The following is a 27,190-nucleotide window of genomic DNA, read 5'->3' on the forward strand; positions in this document are numbered from 1 at the left end:
CTCAATTTGCCCATTTGCCCTTCTATAAAATGGGGATATTAATAGTCTCAACCTCATAGGGTCCTTGAAACGAATCACTGTGTTAATAAAGGCTCAGATCAGGACTTGGCACCTAGAAGGCACTAGATTAATGTTTGGACTCTTGCACTCGTATCAAACAGAAATCCAGGAGGTTGGGATTGTATATGGATAAGAACACCCAAAGCTTAAAGAAATGAGGCAAGGGGCTCACCCGCTGGTGCAGTGGTTAAGTGCCTACGTTCTGCTTTGGCGGCCCGGGGTTTGCTAGTTCGGATCCTGGGTGTGGACATGGCTCTGCTCGGCAAGCCATGCTGTGGCAGGCGCCCCACATATAAAATAGAGGAAGATGGGCACGGATGTTAGTTAGCTCAGGGCCAGTCTTCCTCAGCAAAAAGAGGAAGATTGGCAGCAGATGTTAGCTCAGGGCTAATCTTCCTCAAAAAAAAAAAAAAAAAAAAACAGAGAAAGAAATGAGGCAGTTGGCCTAAGATTGGCTAACCCTGGAACCCTAGCCAGCCCCCAGTAGCAGATCCGCTCTGCTGTGCAGTGAGTGGGTGCCACGCAGGGTGAACGCAGCCCAGGAGCCGGAGCAGGCAGAGACCACCTGTAGCGTTTCAGCCTAGGAGCCGTGTGGCGTTTGCTCCATCTCTGCCCGACTTTCTATTGGTCCCCGCCCCCGCACCGCCAGCCCTGAGTGGTCCGCACCGGCACAGCTCCCATTCCCATTGGTCAAACCTCTGTTCTCGACCTTCACTACCACTGAGGTCATGGGGCGCATCTTGGCCCCTTTCCGCCTCTCCTCTCTCTCCAGGAAAGGCACCAGGTTCTTTACTTCGCTTTATTGCTAGTAAGGCAAAGATAAGATGAGGAAGTCAGTGTCATAAAGTTATAAACGGGGAGGCTGGGTGAGAAGGCGGCCAGGTGACCATCTTCACCCATCCTCCCGTTCTGCAGGTGAGGAAACACGGGCACGAGGCGGAACAAGGCCAGACCCCGGGCCAGGGTGGGGACGCGGGGGCTCTCAGAGATTGGAGAAAGTGATATTCTTCAGTTCCTTCTTCTCCATCGCGGCCTGGGCGGACTTAACGATGTCCTCGGTTTGCAGCATGCTCATGTTCCAGGACGCCTGGGTAAAGAGGGTGAGGGGAAGGTTGGAGTGGGACCAACGAGAAACGGGAGGGAGACAGCAGCGCACCAATCCGAGGGCAAGGCCTGCAGAGGGACGCTGAGCCCTGATTGGTCGCTTTGGGATCAGAGAAGGGCTGTGATTGGCCGGGCGGAGAGCCTCACCGCGTAGTTGAGGCTGTCGGCCACCGAATGGTCGCGGGAGTAGAGCAGGTTGATTTTGGTACCCTGCACCGCCACGGGGCTCTTGCTGGAAATCTCGGCGGCGAGGGCGAAGGCGGCATCAAGCATGACCTCTTTTTCTGGGAACACCCGGCTGTGGATGAAGTGGGTTGAGTGGTCCGGGAAGGGCTCTCTCGCCTCCCTCCCAGGGATGACGAAGTGGCCAATCATAGGAGACAGCGGGAAGCTTTCCCCTCCCCACCCCCCACCTCCCCCCGAAATGGACCAATCCGTGCAGGGCACTGGACTCTAGAATAAAGAGCTGACCACCGAGGGAGAGGAAGCTGCTTGGAATCCGTGAGTGAGGATGCAGAGAGCCCCACCCAGGCCTGGCTGCCCCAGAGCTCTTGACCAGCATGGGCCTCGGCCCCTACCTGACCAGCCCACTGCCCAGGGCCTCGTCAGCCATCATCTTGCGGGCGGTGAAGGCCAGCTCGTTGACCAGGCTGCAAGAGGGTGGGGCGTGTCAGGGGCCGGCAGACAGCCCGGGTCCCGGAGATGCCCTGCAGTCCCCTCCCCCAGGCTCTCGCCCACCCACCTCTGGTTCCCGATGACTCTGGGCAGTCGCTGCAGGGTTCCCACATCGGCCGCCAAACCTATGTCCACCTCCTTGGGGGAGCAATGGTGTCAGTGCTTGGTTTCTGCCCAATATTGTCCTCCACACAACCTCAATGCCAATCAAATTCTGCATTTCCTGCAGAGCCCCCACTCCACCACCTCAGATTTCCCCTCCAACACCCCACTGCATTCCCACCCATATCCCTTCATCTTTGTAGCTTCTCTCAGTCTAGAATAGAGCCCACCCCTCGATTCCTGTGCCTTCCCAGTTCTTCGGGGTCAGCCATGTCGGTCTCCATTGGGCAGCCCTCCAGTCCTGCCCATGCGACCCCCTTCCTGCATCCCTGGGCTCCATCCTGTCTCCTGCCCTCTCCAGCACGGACCCCAGCGGGACCCCAGCCTCATCCCTGCTCCCACGCCTTTACTCACTCCCGCCCTCACCTGCACTGAATGGTCTACCCTTGACTTCCTCCATGGCCAAACCTGACTTTTTAAGGTTCAATTTGGACTAACTCTTCCGTGAAACCCTGCGGCCTTCCTCCGGGACCTCCCTCCCCACTCCCGCCCCGTAGCCTGTGCCGCCCCTGCTCCACCCGGGCTCTGCTGCTCACGGCCCAGCTCTGAGCAGAACCCGGAGAAGCAGAAGCTCAGGAGGATGGCTCACCTTCACCTGGAAGAAAGCATCCTGGGCACAGTAGCGGATGTCACAGGCAGTGATGAGGTCCACGCCTGGGAGTCAGAAGCCAGGGACATTAAATCACCCCGAGGACCAAGCAAGCCCTCCGCCCAGGTGGTGGGGACGCACCTCGCGACAAGGTCTAACTAGCAACAGATCTGAGGCTGGAGGCCATTGGCTAAGAACGCAGGGCAGCAGCCAATGGGTGCCCAGAAAGAGGGAGCGTCCGGAAGGCAGCAGCCAATGGGTGCCCAGAAAGAGGGAGCGTCTGGAAGGGCAGCAGCCAATGGGTGCCCAGAAAGAGGGAGCGTCCGGAAGGGCAGCAGCCAATGGGTGCCCAGACAGAGGGAGCGTCCGCATGGGTGGTGGGCGGCTGCAGACTCACCTGCGCCGATGCAGCCCCCGTGGATGGCTGCGATCACCGGTTTAGGGCACTGGAGGGGAACAGGAGGGGTGGGTCAGGGCTGGCCCAGGAGAGGTGGGCAGGGAGAAGGCCATGCCAGCTCCCCCGAGTCACCTTCTCGATGACGCTGAAGGTCTCTTGGTAGCTGGCGATGAGCCTGCGGAGGTGCCAGCTGATGCGCGCTGCGTCTTCTCCCTGGGGCTGGAGGAGGTCCGAAGCCATGTCCACGAGGTCGATACCTGGTGGGGAGGGTGAGGACGCTCACCTAGCCTCCCAGGCCACACTCGCTGCCCCAACTAGAGGTCAGAACCAGGCTCAGCCGATTCGAACCCCCAAACGACCGCAGGGGAGAAGGCAACTCACCCGAGACATAGCGAGGGACTGCATGGAGGGTGTGAAAATAAATACAAGCTAACGCGTATTGAGTCATTATTCCCGTAATCCTCACAACGACCCTATGAGGTGGGTCCTATTACTATCTCCATTTTTACTGGGGGGTAAACTGAGGCACCGGGAGCCTAAGTCACTTGCCCAAGGTCACTGGCTTGTGAATAGTGAACTGGGATTTCGAACCCAGAACCATGCAGCTGGCTCCAGGGGCCACGACCCTCACCCTTATGCCCATCGGCCTGGGAGGTTTTGGGCATGAGCAATCGAGTCAACGGTGGTCATGTCTCCTGCCGTGGGAAGAAGGGAGGGAGCAATTTTTGTGGCTCCAACTGCAAGACAGCCCCAAATCTACCTTTCTTTCACCAGTCCTTCTCCATGACTCTGGCGACCATGGTCTCGCCTGGTCTCCCAGCTCCCACACGCAGCAGAGGGACGCTGTCAACCCCTCAGGGCCCTCTTTGCTTCCCTCCCATCCCACTGACTTAGAATAAAATGCAAGGTCTTTGCCAAGACCTTTCCAGTCCTGCACCAACATCATTGCCCACCTACTCCTGTGGGCACACAGGCCTCCAATGGTTGTCGCGACAACACGACACATTCCCCACCCCCGGGGCCTTGGTGCGCACTGCTCCCTCTGCCAAGAGCAGTCCTTCCCCCGTGATGGGCAAGACTGACTCCGTCACTTCAGCAGCAGCTCAAAGGTCACCTCCTCGGAGAGGCCCGCTCTGGGTGCCCTGGCTACATAGTGGCCCCACCCCCCACTGTCTCCTTTCTCTGCTTTATCTCGGCTGCTCTCTCATAATCACATAATTATGTGCTTATCTCGTTTAGTGCCTGTCTCCCTTTCTAGGATGTGAACTCTGGGAGTGGAGGAGTTTTTGTCTTTTTGTCCACCACTGTATCCCCAGTGCCTAAATGGCCTAGTATACAGTAGGTGCTTAATAAGTGAGCAATACAGACAACAGTCCCCGCCCTCATGGAGCTGCCCTTCTGTGGGGGGAGACAAACGAATAAGAAAATACATTTTGCCAGGTGGTGATAAGTGCTGAAAGAAAGTTAAAAGAGGGAAGTGGAAGTGGAATGGAGTGTGTGTGCGCGCGTGTGTGAGTGTGTCTGTGTGTGCGCATGCGGTGAGGGCTGTTGCAGTATTAAACGGGATGGTCAGGGACTCTCTCACTGAAAAAGTGACATTTGAATGAAGATCCACAGGAGGAAAAGGAGGGAGCTATGGGGATAGCTGGGATGAGGGTGGCAAATGTCAGGAAGAGCCAGTGCAAAGGTCCTGCGGTTGAAACGCACTCGGTCTGTGTGAGGACCAGTGAAGAGGCTGGCGTAGCCGGAGTGGAGTGAGCAAGGCAGCAGGTGTGAAGAGCCAAGGCCGGAGAGGTGATGGGGGCAGATCGTGCGGGGCCTCACAGGCCAGGGGGCGGACTTTGGCTTTTGCTCTAAGAGGGTTCTGAGCAGAATCATCCTTCACATTCTTCCTCCTGGGGTTAATCATTGCCATCCTTTTGCCTGTCCTCCCAACAATGCCATTTAACAAGCCTGCAAAATCGTTCCCGCATTCGGCCACACCCCTGACTCTTGGAGGGGCCACCATGGCTCTGAGAGCAGGGGAGGGCTGGCTCAGGGTAGAGCAGAATTTGTGCAGGTTAAACACGTGGAAGACGGGACTCCCCTGGGTGACCTCGGCCAGGCCATCTCATCCCTGGGCCTTGGGCTTCTCCTCTGTAAAATGAGAGCTGAGGGGGCTGCAAGGATTCCAGGAGACGGGGCTCCAGAGGCACCTGGCACAGTGCCTGGCATGGGCTGGCGTCACGACAATTACTGTTATGATACGCTCCGTGTCCGCAGAGGCCAGACCCAGCAGGGGCAGTCTGGAATCTGCTGGCTCCCCTGCTGGGAGCCGTGGCTACATCATTTGATCGGCTGTTTGACAGCGTCCAGCCGATTAACGCCGAGGGGTGCAGGGTCGCCTCTTGGTGAAGAATAACTGGCCAGCCCCTCACATAGTTCTGAAACCTGTGCTGCTTCTAATTGCCCTTCATTCCTTTTCCTTTCTTAACCTCCAGTTTTCACTCCTTTGGGTGGCTGCTTGGGAGGCACTACCTCCTGGGAAAATTAGATACAGTAAGAGAATGTGACCACCTGCAGGTAACTTTCAAGATATTTTTCAGTTAATTATTGGAGGAGCACACAGTCCCATTTGAGAAAAGCAGAAAGGAATCCTGCCCAGATAAGATGTCGAATTAGGTTTATGGCCTCTGTCTGGTTAATGTTTCCTTCTCCCTCCAGTTCTTTGTCTAAATATATATGCATCGTCCTTCTAAGTTTGTTGGTTAATTGGATGATCAAGAAGTATCTATATATTATTCTTGACCTTCTGCTTTCTGTTAAAATGTTATAGAGGTTTTCTCCTAAAAGCAATAAATAATAAATAATTGATGAGTAGAAGGGCCGAGGGGTGCAAGAATGCCCCTCAGTGAAGAATGGCCAGCCGAAACCCCTGATATTTTCTGAATTATATGCATGCTTTCTAGCAAGGTTGTCTATACTTGTTTCTGTTTTTCATTCTTGAAGATACATACTTTAGCTTAGCTTTTCAGCCCTTTACTTTACTAACAAAATGATACTTTCTCCGGCAGTGTGCTTAAGGGACTGTTAGCTCTACAATCTAAAAGACAAAGGAATGCTTCCACCCACTAAAGGGCGCGAAAAAGTAAAGATGTTTAACTGCCCACTGAGAATGCAGATAGCCCTGGGGCTAAGACACCCTGGAGTCGCCTTTTGTTCCCATTAACCATCTACACTAATGGTGTAAATGATTGAGGGAGGCAGGGATGGCTCCACCAGGATGTAACCAGACGGACTGCTGTCCTGCCCGGAGGCCTGGACCTTCTCTCTTTGATTTAACTTTACCATGAATTACAACAGACGCCTAGGTACCTATCTCCTTTAGCTTAGAGACAACAAACACTAGTTAATTGCGGAGAAGACTACCATTAACCTTATGCTCTATAGAATAGAATGCTAATAAATATTCTTGTGCTCGTTTTTTACTTCCTTATCTCTCTGAGAATATTTGTAGAACTATTTCTGTACTAATCCTGAAAAATATATAAACGACACTTGTGCACAGTAAAGGCGGACTTGCTAACACCAACCAAAGTCTCACGTCCCCCTTTATTTCCCCCTCAGTCATTGCGCCGACGCCGTCCATCCCTCAGGAACCTGGACTCCGCCGGGGCGGGACCTCGGCACTCCCCCACGTCTGAGAAGCCATGTGACACAGCTTGAGCCACACTCACTCCAGGACAGGCCAAGCCAGGTGCCCTGCCTCCTCCCACTGGCTTTTCTGGTCTACCCGCCCCACCCAGAGCTGCAGACACTGGCGTTGGAACCTCTTGAAATAAAGGGCCCCAGACCATAGGACAAGGTGTCTCCCACCTTGTCCCCCGGTGCCCCTCGAAATGTCTCAGATGTCATTGTGAATCATCAGTAGGTTATTCATTCATAAATAATAACAGCTACATCAACCGAGGTTTTGCATGTGTTAACGTTTTGACCGTCTTCACTCATTGAATCCTCACGGCCGCCTGATGAGGTAGGGCCTGTTGACATGCTCTCCATTTTCTGCAGATGGAAGCACGCGGCACAGAGAGGTGAAGGGGTGCGTGCAGGCGGCAGAGGGGGGAGGTGGTGGCTGCTGGGGTCAGAGTCCTTGCTTTGAACCAGCATGCCAGCCCTCTGGGTCACAGCTCAGGGCACAGACCCTGCAGCCAGGCAGCCGGACTTCGAAAAGCCCAGCTCTACCACTTACAGGCTGGGACAACTGGGCAAGCTTCGTCCTCTCTCTGGGCCTCAGTTCCCTCCCCAGAAAAATGCGGATGAGAAAGGACCTTGTCACAAAGGGCTGTGGTGAGAACATAGAATTCCTGGCAACCAGGAAGGGGGCTGGCAGTGGAGTGACCTTGCTGAATGTTTGTTGAAAGAATGAAAGGAGAACAGAGAAAGGGTGGGAAGAAAATATGTGAAGATGTTAACAGAGGAAACAGAAAGAAATAGATTGTTTACTGCCTGTTGTCCCCACTGAAGTCGGGAGCTCCATGAGGGCAGCCGGGGGCTATCTCAGGCTGCACTGAGTCTCCAGCCCTGGGCTGGGCCCTGCGCAGAAATCAGTGTATGTGATGCCTCCCTTCTGGTATGTTCTCTCCCACAGACATCCACTACGTGCTCTGGTTGGACGACACACAGCTACCTGACAGCGCGGGGCAGATTCTGGAAGGGGTTATCATTTAGAAAAAGGGACTGGCACCCAGTAAGTCACCTGTTTTTAACGCTGCTGGCCTGAGGCCAGCTGAAGTCATGCTTGAAGAACCAGAAGCTAGAGTCCAGGCTGACCCTTGCTGCCGGAAAGTGAGGGGGGAAATTCCAGAAAGCAGAGAGCCAGAGGGGGGCCCCAAATTCTATGTATAAAAACTCTGCCCAAATCTCTCGCTGATCTGTGACCCATGAAAGCAGGCCAGCGAGAGATTAAAAAACTGGGTCTAATTTGGTAAAACAGGAAACTCAACTCTCTTTGGAGTTATGTAAGAGTGTCCAGAATTTCCACAACCTCTCCTTCCCGTATCCTAACCTCCAGGACACAGTCCAAACTTACTCCAAATACAAAGAAACGGGAAAACGAGACCCAGTTTTTCAAGAGGTAGTAAACAGGGACGGACCCCAAGGTGACCCAGATGTTGGAACGAGGGGACAAGGTTTTTAAAGCAGCCTGTACGACTATGCTCAACGACACAAAGAAAAATATGCTCGTGATAAATAGAAGGATAGGAAACTTCAGCCGAGCAAGGGAAAACGTCTACGAACCAAGTGTAGATTTGAGAAGGGAAAACTACAATATCTGAAATTTTAAAAGTCACTGGCTGGGTTTAACAGCAGAACAGAGATGGACAAGGAGTCAGGGGGTCTGGTCCATGGAAATTATCCATGGGACGAACAGACCCATGGGACAATCAAAAGATCAAACAGACATGTAACTGGAAACCAGTTCACATGTGCTGAATAACTGCATAAAGTACGATATTATTATAACACACTTGACCAACACACAAAAACACAGACCGGGACAGGTTAAGGGCCTTGGTCAAGGCCACAGGTCCAGGATGGAAACCTAGACTTCAGAGGTGATCCTGTCATCTAACTTCTGTATTTGAATGTTTTAAATGAAAAAATAATAATAAAAGTGGAAGTTGGAAGCTGCTTACAACCCTGATTAAGCAGCATTCCTCTGCTCCCAGGAGTAGAGGGGTCGGCGGGGGTGGGTGTGGAGAGCCCCTGGTACCTGCACTGAACATTTTTCCTGAACCAGAGATCACCACAGCCCGACAGTCAGCGTCTTGCGCTATCTTCTTAAAGCATTCCACCATCTCCCTGTGGAGGGCAAGGAGGGGAGGGCTGTGTCAGGGTGGAGATGCCCACCCTCCTGTCCATCTGTCTCCCGCCCCCCAGTCCTGCCTCCTCCTGCAGGCAGGCCTCCAGGATATGCAGGCCAGACCTCCAGAAGGCCCTGTTCATGGCATTCCTCTTCTCCAGCCGGTTTAGCTCCACGTGCAGAATGTGTCTCTCGGCAGCTGTCACCCGAAGGGACTCATAGCTGTGGTCTGGGGCTTCGCTGGGGGCAGCTCCGCGGGTCTCACTGGGTGCAGAGGAGCCCATGGGGCGAAGGCTAAGGTTCAGACCCCGGTGGGTGGGGGCTGTCAGTCCTGGGGAGACAAAGGAAGGAAGAGCCTTCGGTGACCCCAGATTGGGGACACAGTAGAGGCGCAGTGACGTTAGACTGGAGACTGCAGGCCCCTTTGAGACCTTGGTTTAGGGGCATATAGACTTCAAGATTGGAGGTGCTTTTAGTGGCCTCAGTCTGAGGACAAGTTCAGATCCTCAACCGTGGGACTGACCCCAGGTTGGGGATCCTGAGCCGCCAGCACCCCAATTTTAAGACCCAGTCCTATAGAATTGGGAAGCCCTTTGAACGAGAGCACGCAGCCCCCTTAAAGGGGCTCGCTCGGACCCTGCCTGACCCGGGACAGGTGTCCCTGTCCTACCGTCGCTATGACAGAACGACAGTGCAACAGACCCCCAGAGGTGAAGAGGTGACTCACGCCATTTCAGCAGGTCTCCAAGTCTGCGAGAAGCCGCCGTGACCGCCGCCATTGGGACAGTCCCTGGCGTCACTCGACTGGAGAAAACCAGGGGGGCGGGCACAAATGGCTGCCATATTGAGTGAGGGCATCAATGCTGCAGCCCGCCCGCGGTGACTACCCCCCTCCCGCCATCTTTACTAAGGGCAAGCGGAAGCGGCCTTCTGGGCTCGCCTGCGCGTCAGAGGGCGGCTTAAAAGGGCCCTTGGGCCCAGTGGGAAGCTGGCCTGAGATGGTCCACACGGCTGCGGGCGTGCCTGGACCGAGTCCATCACAGCGCTGTTTCACAGGGTGTGCAAAAGGGGCCGCTGAAACGTCCAAGGACCTAGTGGCAGAATAAACCCAGCCCTGCCAGTTTGCAACCTGGCGCTTGTACCGTCCTAACCAGAAAGTGAGCAGTGCTGTTTACCCACGGAAGGGAATGAACATAGAAACGGGCCAGCGCGAGGCGCCCACTGTGCGGCCCGAACCCCGCACCGCCGGGAGGGCAGAGAGGCAGGGGCTGGGGAGGGGGCTGGCTCGCCGTCTCCGGGCGTCAGGAGTGCTGAAGGGGGGCATTTACGTGCCTCCGAAGTCCATGTGCTCACAATTTCTTTAAAAAAATAAAGTCACTTGGGAGAAAGCCAGCTAACTCGAGAACAGACCGTGGGGGCGCTGCTCGTGCTGCTCTGGAGGGAGACGTCCGCCGGGACGGCCCTGGGCAGCGCCTGGCCTCCTGGCAGACGGGCCACAGCCGGGCAGGCTCCGTCGGGAGCCACCGGTGACCAGCCGTCGGCAAACTGCCTGGCTGCCCCTGCAACGGGAAACTGAAACCGCTACGCCGGTCCCAAGATACAGGAGGAACACGGGAAAGACGGAGAAGTTTGTTTGATCCATTTGTGTAGAAAGATGCTTCGAGGGGGCTGTGTGTGTATAGAACACGGCGCACGCACGGAGTATCTAGGAGGCAAAACTGCGTGTAACAAGGGATGAAAACTGGGTGCTGGGAGACAAAATGGGCGTGTTTACTTTTTACCCCCTTGATTGGCTGAAAAAGAAATCCTACATTGAGACATTTCCGGCTGCAAGGCGACTATTTCTCCTAGACCGCCAGAGGTTGTTTGAAACGTCCCCTGGCGAAGCGGAGTTTGTTCCTCTGACAGATACCGCGTGACCTCAGTAGACGCCAGTGATCTGAGTTTGACCTTCACAGTGAATTCCCCAAGTGGGTGCTTTCTCAAGCGCACACGCACCAGCAAGGCCCTGTACTGACTTGCTCCTCTCCGCAGGGCCTGCTTCCTCCGGTAGGAGCCAAAGTCCTTAACGCTGGCTCCTGCCAGGCTGCCACCCACCTCGCCCCACCCCAACCACACACACAAGTCCCCAGCCACCACACTGGGGAGTGTGTCATGCTGCAATCGCACACATCCTTTAACCCAGCAACCCACCTCCAGAGCACGGTCAGGGAGGCCGGCTGTTTGTGTAATGACAGACGTGACAGGACTGTTCTCAATTGCAAAAACGTGGACATGACCCTTCGGCCCAGATAAAGTAAATCATGACACACACACAAGATACTGTGCAGGTGGTGGAGGTCGCTCTGCATGTGATACGGTGCACAACACTGTACAGTACACACACAGCACTTGTTACAGTAACACACATCCAGAGAACTTTCCATATGGAAGAAAGGATCACCAGGCTGTTCAAGGGCACACTTTCACTTTTATCTGAGGTTTTATTTTCTAACCTTATAAAAATGCAGGCTGTTTACTTTGCAGGATTAAGGCTCTTTTTTTCTCTCGAGTCTGAATTTCTTCAACACCATTTACTTTTTTCGTTGTTTTTAAGACAGGCACCTGAGCTAACAACTGTTGCCAATCTTCTTTTTTCTGCTTTCTCCCCAAATCCCCCCAGTACATAGTTGTATATTTTAGTTGTCATGTGGGAGACCGCCTCAGCGTGGGCTGACAAGTGCCATGTCTGTGCCCAGGATCTGAGCAGGTGAAACCGTGGGCCACGGGAGTGGAGTGCGCAACTTAACCACTCGGCCACGGGCCAGCCCACCATTTTCTTTTTAAAGTGACTCTCAAGTGGACTGAGCTTGCTCAGGCAGGGCCCGTGAAGAATGCAGCCAGGCGGCCCCGATGTTCCTCCAAGGCCTCCTGAGTTCCTAGATGGTTCCGTGTCTGCCCAGGGTGGGGCCTGCAGCTCCCCCAGGGCTGCGGCTGGGGCCCAGCCTGCCACCTCTGCAGAAGACTCAGTGGGAGGGAAGCAGACACACCGTGGAATCCCAGAAAGTGCTATGTTTATTTTCCAAACAATTTTATTGAAATGTGCAGAGTACATGGGCAGCACAAACATATGAACAGGGAAAAAAAATCACATGTACAATAATTTTTAAAAAGTGAACGTTAATCTTGGGAGATGTTTCCCTTCCCCTCCCCCTCCAGACCTCGAGCATTTTCATTATGGTTAAGCCTCTACTAACCTAGCATTAAAAAAAAGGAATACAGGAACTTGTGCCAAAACAAACAAACCAACAGCATAAAGGAAAGAGAAACGTTTTCCTGCTCAGAAGGGCCTCTTCTTCGGCACCTCATTAGGAGGCATGCTGAGCAGTGGAGAAACACAACTTCAGGGTGTAAGGGTACGGACCATCTGCGGAGGGGAAAACAAACGTTGGCCTGGGCCCCTTTCTAGAGGCTCCCCCCACCCAGTTCCCCTCGTTTTGTGCACATCTCTTTTTCTGCAGTTCAACTGCAGAGATCTAACCCGTCACTGCCCAGTGTGAGTCCTAAAAACAAGCCACTTCTCTTTCTTCAACCCCACGCCTAGCTCCCTCACTGCCCCAGGGCAAGAGTCCTGCCCCAGGAACTGGGGGCAGCGCGCAGACCTGCCCAGCTGGCTACGCTAGCCCCTCTCCTGGCACTGTCTGAGCCGGCCCCTGTGACTGACGCTGCTGGGCGTGTACCAGCGTCTTCTGACAGAGAGCATGCCGACTCCCTGGAGGACAAGCCTGAGCAACTCCCAGGCTGGCAGAGGGGGTGGCACTCAGCAGCCGGGCTGGCCCTCCCATGGGGAACATGAGGCTGCTCTCCTGACAACCAGGCCCCACCTGCCTGTGTCAGCGACTGTGAGAAAAATCTCTGGAGCCCTGTCTTGAGGGCAGGAAGGATGGCTCTGGCCTGAAGCCAGCCAACACAGCGGGCCACAAGGGGACGCCGCACGACACACAGACACTCACTCGGGTTCTTCATCTGGTAATGGTTCAGGAAGCCCAAAGTCTCCAGGGCGTCGCTCTTGGATTCCCACTCCAGCAGCCCAGAGGAGCTGCGCTCACCTGCCCGGAAAGCAGAGGTTGCGGCCTGCGCCCAGCAGGACCTAGGGTGTGCCCCCTACACCCAAGGAGTGGGAAGGGCGGGTGGGGGGTGCGGGGGGCGCAAGGCACTCACTTTTGCCTGAGAACACTTTCACAGAAGATGGCCGCTTCACTCCCAGCTCATCGCAGATCTGCAACAGAGCAAGCAGAGACTGAGAAACACACGGCGCCTCTGCCACAGGGCAGAATCAAGCAGACCGTGCCTGAGTGCGGGAGTGCTCCCGGAGAACGGGTTTCTAGGCTTCTACCACATCCCCTGAGGTGTCCCCATGAGCCTAAGGTTTGGAAACACCGCTCTTACCTTTCTGCTGCCAAGAGCTGGCACAGTGCTTGTGAAACGCCCCATCCTCACCTGCTGCCTGGGTGTGCTGGCACCAGGCAAATGTTTGCTGAGCTCAACCTCTCAGGCTGGAGCAAGGGGCAGAGTCCACCCCGCCAGCCTGGCCTCCTCCTTCCCATGAGCACACCTAACGAGAGCCCCCTGCACCCAAGGGCCAACGATGGACGCCCTGAGACTAGACTGGGATGAGCACTCTGCCACCGGGACGGGAGGACTCTAACCAGCAAACGACAGCGGCAAGAGCACGGCTAACTCCAGTGCTGCTGGAGTTCGCTGCCACTCCAGCCTGTGTGTCCTGGAAACTGCTGTGTCCCCAGCACCCAAACCCAGCATCTGGCAGAGCGGCTCAACAGGTATCCGTCAGAACACAAGGCACGACCCACTGAGGGCAGCGGTGAGGGCCCAGCCCCGCGGCACCCACCTCGAAGAAGTTCTCCTCGGTCACCTCCAGAGGGGCGTTGAAGAAGTGCAGCACGTTGCTAGGGTGCTGGATGCGGTTCTTGGCGGCCTGCTCCGGAGTGGAGAACCGATTGTTCCGGGACTCGCTGAAGTCTTTGTAACTGCAGGACCCGTCCTCCAGGCCGTAGGACTGACCAGGCATGATGGCCGGCTGCTTGGAGACACTGCGGGGGAGGCAGAGCCCTTCGTCAGACCTCCAGTGGTCCCTCAAGCCCTCCGCTGCGGCCTGGTGCCCATCTGAGCGCGGTGTGCCTAGGGGGCACTGCTTCACAGCCGGGTGAGGCCCACTCGCCTTCTCCCCCTGGTGCGGAGGAGCATCTGGGAACGCATCTGCCACGCCCACTCCAGCCTGATGAGCTCCTCGGCCTCACTGTGCTCCGCTGCAGCGCCCTGTCCAGAGCGGGCCCCTTCCCTTCTCAGTCCCTCGCCAGCCCTCCCCAGGCCAGGGAGACCGGGCACCTACCAGACTTTCAGCTTCTGCCCGAACATGAAGTTGTTGTTGAGGTGGGTGATGGCCCGGTCCACGGCATAGCCGTCAGCCATCTCCACCATGGCGGCCCCCGGCTTGCTTTTCATGAATTTCACCTTGAGGAGAGCAGCCGCGGTCGGCACCACTGCCCAGATGCCAGGGACCCTTCTCCCGCCCCTCCGTTAGTCAGAAGCAAGTCACTCCTGCTCTGGGCCTAAGCTTCCACTTCCTCACTTGTGAACTGGGAATCAGGAGAAGCAGGCCCAGCCCACGGCAAGCGCTCGGCCCAGGAGACAGTGTTTTTCTAACTGCAGGACCTAACCCCCAAGCTTGTCCCTCCAGGATGCGCAACAGCAAACAGAGGGCAGAGTGAGAAACTACAGCAGCCCTGCTCGTCAGTGTCTGTCACACACAGACAGCTGCGTCGACAGATACTGGGTCACAGCGCGAAGCAGTTCTCCGTGTGGGTTACAGCATCAACATGCTGCTGCCAACAGTAGCGCAGGTGTGGAAGCCAGGCCCTCTCTCTCTGAGTCCTGCTTCCTCGTAAAGGGACGGGAACCTGGGCAAGCTATGCGCCCTTGGTGCATCTCCCCTACTTGTTTCATTAAAGCTCCGTATCAAAAGTCAACTTCTTACATGTCAAGCACTTTTAACAGTGCCTGGTACATACGAAAAACACAGAACGTGCACTGGCTGCTCCCACCATCAACGAGCCGAGCCAGGGCTGCAAACTCAAAGGCTTCCAGGACCCAGCTGGGTGCGACAGAGGAGCCCACCCGGTCTAAGGCGGACAGTGACCAGCCAGCCCCAGTCAAGCATCCCGACAAGCCAGGCAGGAAGGCCTAGTGCTGCCAGATCATCTGATGTTTTCCAGATGAAATCCTTGCATGATCACCTTTAACTATCATGGCTAAGTTTTCTAAATCACGATATCCACATAACGTTAGACAGTAGTACTTTCACGTGACAAGGTCCTGGCTTGTGAATACTGGAACACCCACACACGGGGAGGCCCAGACTAACGGCGTGAGCCCTCCGGCCCGCGCTCCAGCCAGGCCTGCCCCCGGGCCCGCCAGGTCTAAGGACAGCAGGGCATCCAGCAGCAGCTCACCTTCTCCACATTGCCATACAAGCAGAAGACATTGAAGACTCGATCACAGTTCATCTTAGATTGATCCAAGCCATAGACCATGAGCACGGGGCTGTCGGCGTGGGGGCCATACTCGGGTGGTGGGGGAGGGGGTGGGGGATGCCCATACTGGGGGCCATAACGACTTGGGCCCCGGCGGTGACCCCCCACTGGTGGGCCCATCCTTCTCCCTTCGTAGTGAGGTGGGGGGGGGCCGTAGCCCTCATCATGGTAATGGCTGTGGTACCCACCGTGGGGCCCTCCTGGGGGGTGGGAAGGAAAGAGAGGGAGGACGGGTGAGAATTTGCGCGGCGGGCAGCGGGCAGGGGCACATGAGCCACGGGAGTCCACGGAGGGGAACCCCCTGCCCTCACCATATTCTGCGGGGTGATCTCCCAGGAGAGGGGGCTGCCTCTGGCGTTTGTTAGGGTTGCTGCCAGGGTCACCTGTGGACAGAGAAAGAGAGTCAGAGCCTAACTTGGAAAACGGGGGCGTCTCTCCCTCCTGACTGCAGAGGCTAATCTCGAAGGCCCTCAGCTCTGCAACCTGGCTGCAGACCCTCCCTTCCTCACCGGGGCTGCCGGGGCCTCCTTCCTGTCGTCTGACCCAGGGTGGGCATCAAGCCCAAGCCTCAAGGCTCAAGGCTGGAGTGACTGCCCCTCCCCTGCCCTGCCCTAGCGGCTGGTCTCCTCTCTCCCTACAGGAAGCAGCCAGGGTTTGGGCCTGCTCTCCCCTGCCCTGGCCCTGGTGGGAGGCCCAAGGCGTGGGCCCTCTGGGGAACCTGCAGCTGCTGTGGAAGCTGATATGTTTGTTACGGGGGCCAAGAACAGCTTTCTAAAATAGCTCCCAATGAAGGGAGAGGAGCGAAGAGCAGAAAATACCCAGGGGAGGGCAGAAAAGAAGATAAAATTTGGCCCCCAAAGCCCCAAGGTTCCAGGGGCTCTAAGGCCCTCTTTCTAGACCCTTTCCCTCTCAATCCTGGTCCCAGCCATCCCCCTACTAGTCACGTCCGACCCAAGGAGAGGGGCCGGAGGCAAGGAACACAGGGCAACATCAGGATCAGTTCAGATGAACAGTTATGTACAGGCATCAACATTCTCAGACCCAGACAATGGCGCAGATCCCCCCGACCCCAGCTGCCGGTCACCATCGCTCCCGTTAACTCAGCACCTGAGTGGCAGGCACTGTGCTCAGCATTTTACAGACATCACCGCTTCTTCAGTTCCTCACAACAACCCTATGAGGTAGGTACTATTTCAGCCCCATTTTACAGATAAGGAAAGTGAGCAGTTAACTTTTAACTGAGCAGTTAAAAGACACTTTGGCCCAAGGTCACAAAGCAAGTTAGTGGCTGAGCCGGGATTTGAACCCAGGTCTGGCTGACTCCAAAACCCAGGGCTCGAGACCACTGCCGTTTCCTGCCACCCAGCCTGGGTTGTGTTTTCAACAATCGGTCATTACAAAGATGGAAAAGGGCTACTTACAGCAGAAGTACAGAGTACAATGTCCATTTGTCACAAAAAACAAATCTGTCTTTTCTCTTACCATTGGACGCTTCAACAGTGAGTTAGCACAGTTCTGAAAGATGGCGTCCCATCAAACATACACTGCGACCCTGCATCACATGGTTTTACAGTCATAAATACAAGTTACGGCACACATCCGCTACAATTTTTTTTAAAGAATTGTTTTTTAAAAGTCAATGTTCTGATTAAATCAAAAATGGCTCACAGATGTTCTGTCCTCAGAAGATACCAGAAAGTGGAAAATAAAGGTGTATGCAGTGGGTAGTGTCCCTCCGTGTTGTCACTCCTCACATTGTGTGCTGCAGTGCGGTGCTTCTGGCTGTGTAGCGCTCCGTGTGCGTGTCTCCTGGTTGTGAAGTGTGCCAGTGGCCCCACTATGCCCGCGCTTTTGGCCTTGGGAGCACGCCCGGTTACCCGCCAGCAGGTAACTGTGTACCTCTGAGCTGTTTGGCTGTCTGGTTTTAGGTCTGTTTTGGTTTTTTGGTTTTTTTTTTTGTTGTGGTTTAAGTTTTTTTTTGGTTTCTGATCTCCAGTTGGTGCAGATTATGTTGGCAGCCGATGACTGCAGAAAAAATAAAAACATCAAAACAGAAAAGAAAAAAAGAAGGCCCTCCCCAAACCAAAGGACTTAAAAAAACCAAAACCCATATGGCGAGGAATGGAGAGGATCCTATTGTCTCGGAGGCCCATGGAATCTACTTCAGTCTATGAACGTTCTCCGCAAAGAGTGCCGCTGGCTGGCTGGGAGAGCTCTGTTCTCTGTGTTTCCTACTTCTGTGTACATTCTCGGGCTCGAGTTTGCTTGGACTTTGACCTTTAATGTCTAGTAAAGAGCAGCGTCTGCTGCCGTGTTGCGCCTCTTTCTTTGCCTCTGTCTGCCTCTGTCTCTGTGCTTGGAGCTGTTCCTTGGAGCGCGGTGTGGTGTCCTTGATGTAGTGAGCTCAAGTCTGCGGCTGCTCTGGGGACGTGGTGCAGGCTGCGTGTTCTGTCCTCTCCAGGAAGAGCTAGTGGTTTCTACCCTGTGTGTTGGTGAGCAATGTGCAGAGGCAGAGCCGCTGAAGTACGGTTCCCGAGGGGGTGGCGAAGCACCGCCCTCGCTCCAGGTCACCTCCTCAGCTCTCGTTTTTGACCCCCGGCTCTGGGGCGGCCAAAGCTGAGAGGCATCAAACAATGCCCGGCCAGCCCCTGCCACTAGCCCCTGCTGGTCTGCACATCTTCTAGTTATGTTCCTTGGAGCAGCAGTGGCTGGTTGCCGTGTTTCTGTTAGCGGTCATGTAATGCCATTGCCCGCTCTGGTACATTCACTTGGCACCAATGTGCCTCTGACCTCTGCAGGGGGCAGCCGGGCCCACAGCGCCCATTGTGAGGGTCCTGGGGAGAGTCTAGCCCACCCTGCCCACTGCTTCCCAGCTGCAAGGGCGAGCAAGACAGGCCTGCCTGGGACTCGGGGCCTCTGGCCTCCCGGGGCCCGAGAGATGTCAGCCACCAGCCTCCTCCCTCAGCCCGCGGCCTAGTCCGACGTAGCAGACCAAGACAGACACAGAGGTGGACGGTCTCGCTGGGGGGGTGCCGCTGTTTTTCAAAGGCAATCCTCCACCTCTCCCTCCTATCCAAGGCAAACCATTCTTGACAGATTCTAGGAAGGGGGCCGTCCACGCGGGCCCCCGGCAGAGATGTTGAATCCCCTCTACAAGTGAGGTGAGGCGTGTCGGCCCTGCTCCAATCCAGGGTGTCTCACCTCCACCAGGTCAGCCTGCTCAAAGGCTGTGCGGCAGGGCCCAGGAGCCCTCGTCACCTTCCCAATCTGCCCCCGGCCCCAAGCAGACCCTGTGGGCCGGGGAGAGCAAGGGAACGGCTCCCGGCCCAGTTAATGGAGAATCAGGGACTCTAAGCAGCCCCCAGAAGGGAAGCAGCAGAGTCCACCTGGGAGCTGCAACGGTTTACCAGCCCCCACCAGGCCCTGTGCTCAGTGAGGCCCTGCTCCCAGCCCGTCCAAGCTTCTGCCCCGACTGCACCCTCAGCCTCAGCAGAGGACAGGAAGCAGCAGCTGGGACCCAGAGGCCCCTCGGTCCCCCTCTCCAACTGCAGCGTCTTTTCCAAGAGCTGAGCCCAAGGCCCTCTCATGTCCACAGGGAACCCAATGGCATTACATAACCCTGAGCCCAGGTCTATGAGGTGCACTAGTCGAGTGAAGGCAGGTGGTGTGTGGAGAACAAAGTGGCCGCAGGATTACCTTGTCCACTGAGATTGGGGTTGGTGTAGTCCCAAGTATCCTGGTCGTTCCTGAACACGTTCAAGCGTGTGGGCTGCAGGGACGAGACAGAGTGAGCTCAGCCCGGGGCCGGGCCCCGGAAGCGGACGGGGCCGGCTCTCCCCAGACCTACCTTGGCGTACTCGATCTTCAGAGTGCAGCAGCCTGAGTAGATGTCAGCCCCATTGAGCGAGGCCTTGGCCCGCTGAGCACTCTGCACTGAGTCAAATGTGAGGACAGCTAAGGAAAGTCTCGGCACAGCCGTTCCTTGGTAAGGGTTTCAAGTTGTCCCGGAGAGGAAGGAGAAGGTAGCACCAAGGACTATGCTACATGTGGCTTTGGGTTAGGGCCCTGCACACGGCCACCAGTCACTCGTACAGAGCGCTGCCCTGGGTGAGCGGTTGCCAGGCAGAGTTCTCCTGTGATGTGCACCCCCACCCCACCACCTAGAGGTGGCAGCCACCTCCTCTGCCACCACACAGAACAAGGCAGCTTCTTTAGCCTAATCCTCTCCCTTCCCTGCCGTGTGCTCTAAGCCCAACCAGCCTGAAACGTCAACCAGACCATTCCTGTCCTGGGAGTCCCTCAGTGGCTTCCCGCTGCACCCTGAGCAAGCCTCACGCCATCGTCTTGGCCGCCTTAGTAACGCCACCATGTCCACGGCGAGCCCTCTCCCCTCGTGAGCACCTCTTCAGCTGTCACATCCCTCACCTCCTCCAACACTACGCTCCTGCCCACCTGACGACCTGGGCAGAGGCTGCTTTCTCCGCCTTCAATACCAGCTCCCTGCTCCTCTCGGAAACAGGCTATCACCTCCCCAGACACGTTCCCGGAGCCCCTGGTGTCTCAGAGCATCCTGCTCTTCCCCCTCACAGCACCTTAACTACTGCACTGCCACACTACATCCAATCACTGGTTTATCGGTGGTCCCTGCTGTCCGACTGTGGGCTCTGTGAAGGCAGCTGGCACAGGACAGCAGGTAGCAGCACAAGTCGGCTGAGAGGCTGGACCCCTGTGTGGCTGCGACAGCCCGTGCTCCAAGAACACCAGTTTCCCGGCAAAGGATATTCCACCATGGCCTGCACTCCATTCTTCCGGAAAATGACAATTCTCTGAACAGGGCCACAAGGGTTACAGATAGTGTACAGAACATCCTGGAAAAGTAAAGACAGGCAAGATGAAGGGGCACTGGCACGTCAGTGGCTCGGGGCAGATCTCAGAGAGGAGCCTTGACGAACGCCCCCTGGCACTCACCGTGGTGATGGAATAGATGGGGTTCAGGATGGTAAAGAGCAGCACGCTGTTGACGCTCCGGGAGTCATCCGAGTCCCCGGGGCGGGAGATCTTCTGGCTGGTAGAGTAATTGACAAAAGCTGGGTGACCAGCAATGTAGATCTGGTTGTCCGCTGCGTAGTTCACGGCGTTGCAAGCCCCCAACACGTCTTCAAACTCCACCAATGCTTGTCTCTTTTTAGGCATTACCACCACATAGCTGGCAGAGAGAACAGGGGGAGGGTGACGAGAGTAGGAGAATGGCCTTCAGTCCTGTGAACTGACTCCTGCCTGGCCTCTGGACTCCTCTGTACCCTGTCACAGTTTCCCGACCTGAACACCAATGGCAGTAAGTGGCACAACATGCAAAAGAGGTGTCGCTTTGGCATCACCTCCTCTAGGAAGCCTTCCTTCCTGACTCCTCCCCCCCCGACTGAGTCAGATGCCTCCCACAGAGGCCTAGGCTTCCCCCATCACCATGTTGGTCACTCTGGTGGGTGACTGACTTGAAGGAGGCCAGGACAGTTTTGTTCACTACGCTTTCCCAGTCCCCAGCACGCGCCAAATACTCAGTGAACGCCTGCTAAATGTGAGAGTGCCAACTACAAATGACAAGGCAGAGGAAGGAAAGAAAAAAGGACAAAGAGCTTGCTGTAACCTGACCCAAAGTACAACGGCCATGCCAAAGAAGAGATGAGCCCCAGGACCTAGCCAAAGGAGACTGGACCAAACTGGCCACATTGCTTCCAACCAGAAACAGGTAATGCATGGGACACCAAGGCGTCAACTTCTCTGTATACCCAACTCCTGGCCTCGAGCCGAGTACCTGATGGGTCCAAACTCCTGCAAGGCCTCCACAAGGTCAGCTTCCACCACACCGTCAATCAGGCCCCTGATGTGGACAACTGGGGAGGCAGGGGTTTTGTGCGGGTCATCGTAGTTCTCCTAAGAAACAAAAACAAGACTTCATTTCCTGCTGTAAACATGGTGGCCCACTGGCCCGAGCTGCAGGGGACTCAGTCTAATAAGACAAGTGAGTGTCACTCAGGAAAAACAAAGGCAGACAAAAACGGGCAGCCAATCACCCTAAAAGGATTCTAGGCCAGCAAAGCGGAGGCCCTGAGTGGGTGGCCACTTGCCCAGGGGCTCCTGTTGTAGCTGCTGAGGGAAGCAGAACACAGGATCAGGTTAGTCCCCTATCTTACATTCCTCCCAGGACCTGTCTCTTCCCACTGGTCAAGGAAACATGAAAAGAGAGTGACCTGGAACGGGGACACCACCGGCAGGAAGGGGTCGAACAATTCTCTGCAGCAGTGCGAATCAGGACATCCCATGGCATCCGCCCCAGCTTCTCTGCCCTCTCCCGGGTGAAGCAAGCTACCATCATTACCCAGCCGGGCCTTCTGTTCCCACCACACCCTCCCACCCAAATCTGCATTGGAAAATACGGCCTAAGCCAGACTAAGGAAAAACGGGGTGAGGACGGTCTTTCAGAAACACAAACTCCCACCCATACCACTAAAAACCAGTTCCCTTCCCAGGAGAAGTTATCTTTCCACCCACTCACACAGAAGCCTCTGGAAGGAGGAGGAAAGCCACTTTCTCCACGTCTCCTGGGCTCGGGGCCCAACCTCCTGCCTGAGAACGGCCAGGCAGAAAACCATGGAACAGGGGCAGAACTGGATTCTATTTCAGGAATGAACCACACAAACCACAGGAGGCACACCCAACTGACGGTTCCCAGCTCGCGGTTCAGAGTTCCACAGCCCCGAGCTCCAACTCCAGCCCCTCCCCTCCCCGGCTACCTGACCTAAAGGAATTTACCTCATCTCGGTACAGGGAGAATAAGAATACCACCCCCTACCTCCGTGTCCAACTGCAATCCAGCTACCTACAGACCGCGTGGAGCAAGGCCTGGCAGACACTAAAATGCTGGCAAATCACAGCTGCGGCTGCCACTAAACCCTGGAAGACCCTGCGTTGGCTGGACGGCAGTTCATGAACTCGGAGGAGGGGGGGGCTCCCAGCCAGCAGGAACTACTAGGGGTGTTTTCGCAGAAGGAGACTAAAAATCCTTCCAAAATCCGAAATGCCCACGCTCAGGGAACATTCCGGGGCATCGAACCCACTGCGCAGGAAACTAAGCAAACGAGGGCTCCAAAGCCGGGCTCCACTCCCAAAACGGCTAAAAAGTTCTTTCCCGAGCCTGGCTTCCGGTTTCCAAGACCCACCAAAATGGGGGACATACTGTGCTAGGGGAACAGCCTCAAATAAACCAACGTCTGTATCGACAGAAACTACGACGCTATAAAAATTAAACAGCGATAGCACAAAAATTCCCACTTCGGCGCGAAGAAGAGGGGAATTCACCGCCCACTCGTTACCGCTCACGCGGCGCCCCCCCCAACCGCCCACGAGGCCCGGGCGGCAGCAGTGCGCCTGCGCGGGGGGCCAGAGGAGGAGAAGATAAAGAGGAAAAACCGGCCCGGCCGCGTGCCCGGCCCCCACACGCCAGCCCGCGGCGCCTGCGCACTGCGCCGCCCGCAGCGCGAGCCGCTTCCTCCGCCCCCCCACCACGCAGGGGCGAGCGCGCACGCGCAAGCGCCTGTCCTCGCTCAAACCCCGCCGTTTGCCTAACGCCTGCCCCTCCCCCACCCCGTCAACGGCGCGAGGGCCTAGGCGCGTGCGCAGAGGCCCCCCCCTAAAATAAATACCCTAGAAGTAGAAAATTCTCCCTCCCTTCCCGGCCGTCCCTGGCAATGAGGGCCCTGGCCTCACCCCGCCACCGCCGCCCGCCGCCCCGGCTCCTCCACCGCCGCCGCCGCCGCCTCCGTGCTGGTCACCGGCGTTGTCAGTCTTGAGCCGCTTAGGGGCCCGGCCGCCCTCACTGCCGCCACCGTAGTAGCGGCCACCGCCGCCTCCGCCGCCCGCCGCCGCCATCTTCACCATCGCTCCCGACCGCCTCCGCTGCTCGTCCGGCTGCTGCCTCTGCTCCAGCCGCCGACGCCGCTTCTCCGCCCGGGGCAGCAGCCTCCGCGACATGGCGGCGCAGAACCCGCCTCCCCCCGCCTCTCATTGGGGGAGGGACACGCCCGTCACCCGCCGCCCCCACCCGATAGGGGGAGCCACTGGTCCCGCCGCGGGGGGAGGGGAAGCCTCCACATGCCTTGCGCACCTATTGGATACAGGCCACGCCGTTCTGTAGGAGGGCCCGCCCTCGTTTGTCTAGGACACTCCTTATAGGCGAGCGCTTTCTGCCAGTCATTTCGCCGACCCCGCCGCCTTAAAATAAACTTCAATTTGATAGGTCGGATTTCTGGCACTGCCTGGCCTCCCTACGAGCACCTGATAGGAACGGCGCTCCCCACTCTCCTGAAAAGCCCCGCCTTCTTCCCAATTTCATTGGTTTTCTCGCTAATCCATCAAACCGAAAGCCTTTGGTGTTCCAGTCACAACGGCTACCTATCCGCGCCACTCCGCAAGGGGACAAGGAAGCCCCGCCCCTCTGCCTCTTTCCAGTGGCTACTGGAGGTGCCCATCTTCTGCGTCTCCACCCGATTGGTTAATGGGGAGTAGAAAGCGTCCCCTCGCCGGATCGTAGGACTGGCGGTCTCTGATTGGGTGAAAAAGGGGAGCGCTCAGGCCGGTAGGCGCTCTTTGGCGCAGTCTAGGAAAGAACGCATGCGCGAACACGCTTTCAGGCGCCTCCCGGGGGGGAGCGACCCTCTAAGGGAGCTAGGGCCTGCAGTACCCTGAGTATTTGTTGCGTGACTGCTGTGTGCAGCGGCGAAGGCTGGACCAAGACACAGGGGCGCTGCCAGCTCAGCTCTGTTCCCATCACTATAGCCTGTTCCTCGCCACCTCTAGCCTTCACAGGGCCGGAGGAATTTTTTTTAACGCTAATTTGACCCTTTCTCTCATTATAAAACCATTTGCTGCCGCCGCCTGTGTTGCGACCGTAGCCAGTCCGGCGGCGTCATTTCACCACTCCATCCTTAAACTCGGCCACAGTGACTGTTTGCAGTTTGCACGTGGGGAAGCCTCTTTCGCGCACCTCTCGACCTTTGCCCGTGCAGCCCTTCCACCTAGAGCATTTGCTCCACTACCCCTCCTGCCAGAGCAAAGAATAGCTCCTCTTGTCGTGCAGTTCCGGTTCACTCCGAAAAGCCTTCCTTGTCCCTGCCAGCCCAGACCCCCGGCTTCCCCCATGGTAACCCCTGATCGCTCAGGCCAACGGCTTTCACGCGACAGCCCTGACCACTCTGGGCCGCCAGTCTAGGGACTGTCCAAGTCCTGCACGGGCAAGGGAGCGGCGGTCCCTGCCTCGGCCCGCCCACCAAGCACCGGGGACAGCACCCGGCACGGCGCTAGCGCTCAGCCAAGGGGAGTCAGGGTGTTCTAACCGTCTGGCAGGGCTTCCTTCCCCAGGGGCGGGGTAGGGCCACCCTGCAGAGAATGCCCCCGCTCAGAGTCTCTAGGGTCCAACGACGCCCAAACCTGGGGATCTGGGGCCGGGGCCGGGGGTTGACCCAGGATCCCGCCCTAAGGGCTCTGAGTCGTGGGGCTGCCCGCTGGGGAGACACTGCGCTTAGAAAGCGAGGACAGAGTCGTGGGAAACGCTGGGCACGCCCCCAAAGATGCTCCGGAGCCTTCCCCCTCCCCGGGTGCCCGGGGCTTCTCGAAATAGTGGTCCTTGTGGAAACTAAGTTTGAAATAGGGTCAGTGGCACTAAGAGAGTGGGACAGGCCCGGTGGGTCTGCGGACAGAAGAAACTTGGGAGTGGGCTGATGGAGATCGAAACGAGCTCCCCGTCTCACTGGGAAGAGCCGAAGAGGCGGGCAGAACCGAGATGGGGGCGGCGCAGCGCCCGCCACACGTGATCCGTGCGACGGGAGCCAGGCGGCGCCGGTCCCCTCGAGGGGCGGGGTCGCGAGGTCCCGACGTCAGAGGAATGCGGTGGGGGGAGGGGAGAGGGGCCCCTCCCCTCCCCGCCCCCGCGCCCGGCCCGGACGCCCCTCGCGCCGGCGCGCGCGGACGGCCCTCCGCGGAACCGGCCCGGGCGTGGCGCTTTCCGGGCCACTCGCCCGCTGCGCGCGCCCACGGCGGGCGACCAGGCGGCCGTGTTATCTGCAAACCCGCGCTCCCGGCCGCCGCCCCGCCCCCACCCCGGCGCGCGGCCCTGGGCGGCGGGCGGCTGGGGGCGCCTCCCGCCGATCCCCCCGCCCCGCTCCCCGCCCCTCTCCCCCAGCCCCTACCAGCTCGGCGGCGAGCCTGGCCGGCCGTCCGGGATCGAAAAGAGAGCAGACACTGGGAAGTTTTGGGGGAGGGAGGGGCGGGCCTTAAAGGGACCGCGACCTCTTTTCAGCCTGGAAAAAAAAATGTGGGGGGGGTAGAAGGGGGGGCACCGAGAGTTGCTCCACGGTAGAACGGAGGAAACAACGCAAGAGAGGAATGGGAAGACTCTAGAGCCGCAGCGTTCGGGCTCCGCGTCCCTTTTCCCCAAACGCCCCCAACCCCTCGATGCGCCCCCCCATTTCCTTCGCAGCAAGTCTCGCAGTTTGGGAATCACGCCTCGTTTCTCCTGGTCGGCCAAATGTTCTGGTGGTTGAAGGCAGTGTTGGGGTGCACATTGTACAGATGGGGAAATGGGCTCGGGGGATGCAAACGACTAACCCAGGATCCCACAGCTTGTAAGTGGCACAGCGGGACTTGTCTGCCGCCAAAGAGGCGTGACCACCGCACCGTAGTGCCTGGTCAGGTTATGGGGGCTGCAGTATGCCACGGAGGTTGAAGGCACAGGCTCTAGGGCCAGACTGCCGGGGGTCAAGTATGAGGCTACACTTAACTGGCTCTGTGGCCTGAGGAAAGCGATCTAGCTTCTTGGGGCGTCTGTTTCCTCATCCAGGAAGACGATGGTAATAACGCCTGACTCCTGGGGTGGTCTTGAGGAGTGCAGAGAATGTCTGGAAGCAGAGGGGACCTCAGGCCTACCCCCATTTCTCAGATTAGGTAAAATTGAGGCACAGAGAGGGGAAAGACCAGTTGAAATTCACCACAGCTGGGCACCCTCTGAAAAAGCAAGTGGTTCCCCCCTTTAACACCCCCAAGGCAGAATGCACCCATGTGGGCCCATCTAAATCCATGCCCAGCCCCTTCCTGCTTGTTCTTGACATGGTGCAAACATTGGCTTTCCTTCTCTTCATGAAATACCTAATGCTCGTTTCTGGCTTCACCCTGACTGTTCCCTCTGCCCAGAATACCCTTCTCCCGGATCTTTGCTCCTCATTTGACAGACTTTGGCTCCAGTGTCATCTTCTGACCGGCCCGGCCTAGTCAGCCCCATACACAGTTATACTCATGGCTCCCCATTTCTCTCTCTTTTTGCTTTATTGCCCTGTGAAAATATCTAGTTATTTGTTTAATTTCTGTCGCCTCACTAGAGTCTGGGCTCTTCGGGGGCCAGAAGTGGGCATGTTTTAATTCCTCTAAGGACCTACTCTGGTAATGATAGTAAGTGATGCAGTCAGAGAGATGCGGGAAGGAGCAGTCTGGGAGGGTCCTCATGTGCCACCCACAGCAGGACTCTCACTTTTACTCTGAGGTGGAGCCACGAAGTGTCTGCAGCAGGGAAGGGCCCTGATCTGGCTCAGATATTCACACGAGGGGCCTTGCAGCTGCATGATGTGGGTGTGGGAAACACACTGTGGGAGGTGGGGCGCGAGCAGGAAGACAGTAGGAAGGCTGACTCAGTGGAACAGGCTGGACAAGAAGGTGGAGGGGACCAG

The 27,190-nt window shown here is 56.9% G+C and overlaps 2 protein-coding genes and 1 long non-coding RNA gene across 7 annotated transcripts; 1 reads left to right on the plus strand and 2 right to left on the minus strand.

Moving 5' to 3' along the window:
• Window positions 1-845: 845 nt before the first annotated feature.
• Window positions 846-9,800, minus strand: ECH1 (enoyl-CoA hydratase 1). The gene is made up of 10 exons (XM_008540373.2): window positions 9,557-9,800; window positions 8,953-9,160; window positions 8,740-8,828; window positions 3,120-3,244; window positions 2,988-3,036; window positions 2,591-2,655; window positions 1,907-1,977; window positions 1,743-1,814; window positions 1,312-1,462; window positions 846-1,147 (listed from the first exon to the last, which is right to left on the minus strand). Exons 1-10 carry the CDS (start codon window positions 9,606-9,608, stop codon window positions 1,043-1,045), a joined length of 987 nt encoding a protein of 328 aa, XP_008538595.1. The 5' UTR covers window positions 9,609-9,800; the 3' UTR covers window positions 846-1,042.
• On the plus strand, window positions 6,779-8,202 carry LOC139085449 (uncharacterized). Its single transcript, XR_011543745.1, has 2 exons — window positions 6,779-6,999; window positions 7,615-8,202. It is a non-coding gene; the product is annotated as an uncharacterized lncRNA (long non-coding RNA).
• Window positions 9,801-11,882: 2,082 nt separating the features above from the next.
• HNRNPL (heterogeneous nuclear ribonucleoprotein L) lies at window positions 11,883-25,787 on the minus strand. Of its 5 annotated transcripts, none has more exons than XM_070632729.1 (13): window positions 25,661-25,787; window positions 21,232-21,350; window positions 20,388-20,625; window positions 20,202-20,287; window positions 19,267-19,363; window positions 19,116-19,188; window positions 15,731-15,802; window positions 15,339-15,619; window positions 14,219-14,340; window positions 13,718-13,919; window positions 13,030-13,087; window positions 12,822-12,917; window positions 11,883-12,235 (listed from the first exon to the last, which is right to left on the minus strand). In XM_070632729.1, the coding sequence occupies exons 3-13, from the start codon at window positions 20,610-20,612 to the stop codon at window positions 12,177-12,179; spliced, it is 1,371 nt and encodes a 456-aa protein (XP_070488830.1). In that variant the 5' UTR covers window positions 20,613-20,625; window positions 21,232-21,350; window positions 25,661-25,787; the 3' UTR covers window positions 11,883-12,176. The 5 variants fall into 5 exon arrangements, with proteins under 5 accessions (XP_070488830.1, XP_070488828.1, XP_070488831.1 ...); XM_070632727.1 differs by lacking the exon at window positions 25,661-25,787 and adding an exon at window positions 23,184-23,869; XM_070632730.1 differs by lacking the exon at window positions 25,661-25,787 and adding an exon at window positions 21,973-23,036.
• Between the last annotated feature and the right edge of the window lie 1,403 nt (window positions 25,788-27,190).

Source organism: Equus przewalskii, chromosome 9, assembly GCF_037783145.1.
Source record: "Equus przewalskii isolate Varuska chromosome 9, EquPr2, whole genome shotgun sequence".
In the NCBI taxonomy this organism is placed as follows: Eukaryota; Metazoa; Chordata; class Mammalia; order Perissodactyla; family Equidae; genus Equus; species Equus przewalskii.

Bases quoted from the DNA above. Each gene is read 5' to 3' on its own strand.
- ECH1 (XM_008540373.2), bottom strand. From the start codon at position 9,608: ATGGCGGCGGTCACGGCGGCTTCTCGCAGACTTGGAGACCTGCTGAAA. The intron at 8,829-8,952 runs GTCTGGCCTGCA...TGCCCTCCACAG, and splicing joins ATGAACAGGGCCTTCTGGAG to GGAGATGGTGGAATGCTTTA. The intron at 1,815-1,906 runs GTGGGTGGGCGA...ACCCTCTTGCAG, and splicing joins AGAGTCATCGGGAACCAGAG to CCTGGTCAACGAGCTGGCCT.
- HNRNPL (XM_070632726.1), bottom strand. From the start codon at position 23,447: ATGTCGCGGAGGCTGCTGCCCCGGGCGGAGAAGCGGCGTCGGCGGCTG. The intron at 20,626-21,231 runs GTACTCGGCTCG...TCTCTCTGCCAG, and splicing joins CAGGAGTTTGGACCCATCAG to CTATGTGGTGGTAATGCCTA. The intron at 19,364-20,201 runs ATATCCTTTGCC...AGCTGTCCTCAC, and splicing joins GGAGTGCAGGCCATGGTGGA to ATTTGACTCAGTGCAGAGTG.